Here is a 3877-nt window from a genome sequence, read left to right on the forward strand (position 1 = left end):
ACCACCATCGCCTGGCCAAAGACATTTACTTTATTGAAACCAAACTAGCCAAGTCCGATTCATATTCTCTGGCTGCAGAGATCTGTCGGAATATTTGATGTAACTATGTTAGCTGACTCACTGACCTTCAAAATACACTTGAAACATGCTAATATAATCTCACATCTTAACATGCCCAGATTGGGTTATTTATTTTTTTATTTGTTCCTTTTAAGACAGGGTCTTACTATGTAGTTCTGGTTGTCTTGAAATTCACTATGTAGACCAGGATGGCCTCAGACTCAGAGATTCACCTGCCTGTTTCCTGAGTGCTGGAATTAAAGGCATGAGCCACCACACCCAATAGGATTTTGTTTCTACTTGAATAGTAAATTCAAAGATGCTTGGTCAAAGACTAACTAGGATCCCATACCTATATCCCCAGTACTTGGGAGGCTGAGGGCAGGAAAGCAGCCTGGGTAGTTTTGCTTGTATTAGACCAGTGTCTGGTGTCTAGCTAGGACACACATCCAGGGTCTTCCAAGTCCACAGGGACACACAGGCCACCAGTGCAACATTTTAAAAATGTTCGTTCGTTACTAGGCCCAGGCTGTGCATCTGTGGAGATGGCTGTGCGTGTGACCGCCTGACCTGTGGCTGTGTTCTAGATGGTGAAGGATGACTATGAGGATGAGTCCCACGTCTTCCGGAAAGCTGCCAATGACATCACATCCCAGCTGGAGATTAACTTTGGTAGCCTCCCTCGGCCCGGACGGGGAGCCAGAGGCAATGCCCGAGGAGGCCGAGGAAGGATCAGAAGAACAGAGAACTATGTCCCCAGAGCAGAAGTGGTGGTAAGTCCTGACGGCCTTTTGTGACCAGCTGCAGCAGGCCGCACCCCAGAGCCTCGACTGTGCGCCTTCCCCTGCCAATCTCGCGTAGATCCCCAGCCTCTAAAGCACCCTTGTGCACAGCGCCCTCCAACAGTCGAGGTCTCTGAGCAAAGGCTTCCCTCGTGAACCATTTCTTCCTGCTGTGTCCCCCTACTGTGCGATTACCCATCGGTGCTGCTCCCTCCAGGAGGCTATAGCCAGTCCCAGCCCAGTCTCCCGTGCTGGGATGAAGGGCCTGTAGCTTGTTAAACACAAACACAGGGCTGGAGAGATGGCTCAGTGGTTAAGAGCATTGTCTGCTCTTCCAAAGGTCCTGAGTTCAATTCCCGGCAACCACATGGTGGCTCACAATCATCTGTAACAGATCTGGTGCCCTCTTCTGGCCTGCAGACATACAGACAGAATATTATATACATAATAAATAAATAAATATTAAAAAAAAACCCACACAAAGACAAGACCTTTTTAAGCACACTACTTGAAGTAAAAACAAATGTATTCTGTGAACAGTAACTGCCACTCCTGTTGAGCGAACAACAGCAAACCTGTGCAGGACACAGGTGCCACATCTGTCCCCTGCTCCTATGCTGAGGCTCATCTCAGGACTCTTCAGAAAACCTTGCTGTGACACTGAACCCCTTGCTGTGACTTAAGTTCCCGACTTCATGTCTCCCTGAAACTTAAGCACTGTGTGGGAAACTGTGAATTCATTCTTGCTTACCTTAGGTACCTAGCCTGTAGTAAATGGTTACTTTTTATGTTTATTTTATGCGTATGTATATGAGTACTTTACATGTGTGTATCTACCACCTGTATGCCTGGTGCCCTTGGAGGCCAGAAGAGGGCATTGGATCCAGATGGCTGTGAGTTACCATGTGAATGTTAGGGATCAAACCCTGGTCCTCTGGAAGAGCAGCCAATGTTCTTAACCACTGAGCCTACTCTACAGCCCTAAACAGTTACATATTGGGACAAGAAAGTGTCAGATCCAGAGGGCAAGAAGGAGACAGCTCCTGACGGTAGCCCTCAGGCCACTGTGCCTTCCACTGTGGCTCCACTGGTTCCTCCCTGGGCTGCCGGGTAGAAATGAGGTGGCCGCCTGTGTCACCCAGTAAGTGGTCTAATGCTGGCCACAGCTGGGTGGGGGAAGTGACTTTAAAACCTCTTTTTTCTTTAGACCCAGGATGTGGCTCCCAACCCGGATGACCCTGAGGACTTCCCGGCCCTGGCCTAACAGCCATTCCCCGTCAGCAGAGCAGCACTATGAAGAGACTTTCCTTGCCGCGAGAAGAGTCAGACTCTAAGAACAATAGATGTTGCTTTTCCCGTGTCGTGTGAACTGGCTGCACTTTCTTGCTCTGTGGGATGTAAAGTGCAGGTCCCATGAGGTCAGGCACTTCCCACAGATGAACGATGGAGACCTTAGTAAGGAATAATGTTTCAAATGTGTAAATAGATTCTAACAGTTCTGCCACTGAAGTCCAGTGTAAAGTAGTCAGACGGCAGAGCCGGTGGGCATGGTGGCGCATGCCTTTAAACTCAGCACTTGGAGGACAGATTTGTCTACAGAGTGAATTGTGAAAATCCGAGGAAATAAAAATAAAGAAGAACCACCTATTGAGATGACTTAGGGAGTTGTCTAGACAAGCCCTCCAGCATTTCAGGAGCTGCCCATTTAAAGCAGCCTGGTTTTCACACCATTGTCCATAATGGTCCAGTTCTGCTGAGAAGTTTCCCGAGTTGTTTTTATTCAGACACCAACTTTAAACTGTCATCACACACCAGTGACAACCACTCGGTGAGGCAGAGGAAGTACTAGCTTTCAGTGGTGATTTAAACTACCTCGTGGTATATGTCTGTGCACACTTAGTGTTCAGATGGTTGTTAGGTGTATGATTTAAAACTGTGTTATTTAAGTCACTAATCAAATGAAAAGCTTCCTGGTAAATGTAAAGTTTTTCTTTCTTAAAACCAGTGTCACCTGGCAGTGGTGGCGCACATCTTTAATCCCAGCATTGAGAGCAGAGTTCAAGGCTAGCCTGGTCTATAGAGCAAGTTTCAGGACAGTCAGAGCTACATAGTGAGTGAGACTCTGTCTCTAAAACAGACAAAACAAAACATAGTGTCAGAATTCAGCGCTGTTACTACGGACTTATAACTCAATCCCACTTACCAACTGTGAACACCGTGGCAGGCTCCTCCCCTGGGCCATCCCCTAGTTCCTGTGTTGTTCTTCCCACCTCTGGTGGAGTTTAAGAATCACCTCACGGGTCAGTCACTCACCTGGAAGCCCACTCCAGACAGCTTGAAGCCCAAGGCAAAGCCACCCAGCCACTGGTAAAATCGGAAGATTCCTCATGTGAGGGAGGGCCGAATCACAGCTGTGGAGATGTGCTTATGGTGGAGCCTCGCCTCCAAGACCCGTGTCCTCCCCACTTAGTCATAGTCTGAGATGGTGCTGAACTGGACCCAGGTGGAGTGAGGGTCAGCGTTCCCTCTGAACTCTCTTGGGGTTTGGTTGAATCAAAGTTGAACCTCTAGATACATTACTACCAAGGATGTTCGCTTCGGGTGTCCTCCTGCTTCTGATCCCACGTTTATTAAATGAATGAGTACAAAGATATACGAACTGACTGTCTTATTCATTTTCCCTGGAGCTGGCACACTGCTTGTGAGTACTATGGGATAGCTGGGGCAGTGTAAGGGCTGCCCCACGATGTCAATCTGCCTCCCTTGGCTCTGAAGGTCAGCAGAGCAAGGCTTCCTGTTAAGAACATTCCCATCTGAGTTGTGAATGACACTGGGAAAGCTTGAAGCAATGCTGCCTCGAGTCACACGGTCAGACGATGGACACCTTGCTGATTTGATGGGGCAAGTTGATTTAATTATTGCTTGTACCTTGGGTCACAGCCTGGGTATTCCAGAGAAGATGGCAGAATACAAGTCAAGGGCCGGGCGGTGGTGGCGCACGCCTTTAATCCCAGCACTCGGGAGGCAGAGGCAGG

At 48.4% G+C, this 3877-nt stretch overlaps 1 protein-coding gene across 1 annotated transcript in view; it reads left to right on the forward strand.

Annotated features, from left to right (window-relative positions):
- Nucleotides 1-3501, forward strand: part of Habp4 (hyaluronan binding protein 4) — a 23620-nt gene extending 20119 nt beyond the window's left edge. Inside the window, exons 7-8 of the mRNA XM_005371639.2 lie at nucleotides 648-833; nucleotides 2050-3501. Coding sequence (XP_005371696.1) covers nucleotides 648-833; nucleotides 2050-2106 — 243 coding nt within the window. The 3' untranslated portion in view covers nucleotides 2107-3501. The remainder of the gene's footprint in view (nucleotides 1-647; nucleotides 834-2049) is intronic.
- The last annotated feature ends 376 nt before the right edge of the window (nucleotides 3502-3877 follow it).

Source organism: Microtus ochrogaster, unplaced genomic scaffold (genome assembly GCF_000317375.1).
Source record: "Microtus ochrogaster isolate Prairie Vole_2 unplaced genomic scaffold, MicOch1.0 UNK118, whole genome shotgun sequence".
In the NCBI taxonomy this organism is placed as follows: Eukaryota; Metazoa; Chordata; class Mammalia; order Rodentia; family Cricetidae; genus Microtus; species Microtus ochrogaster.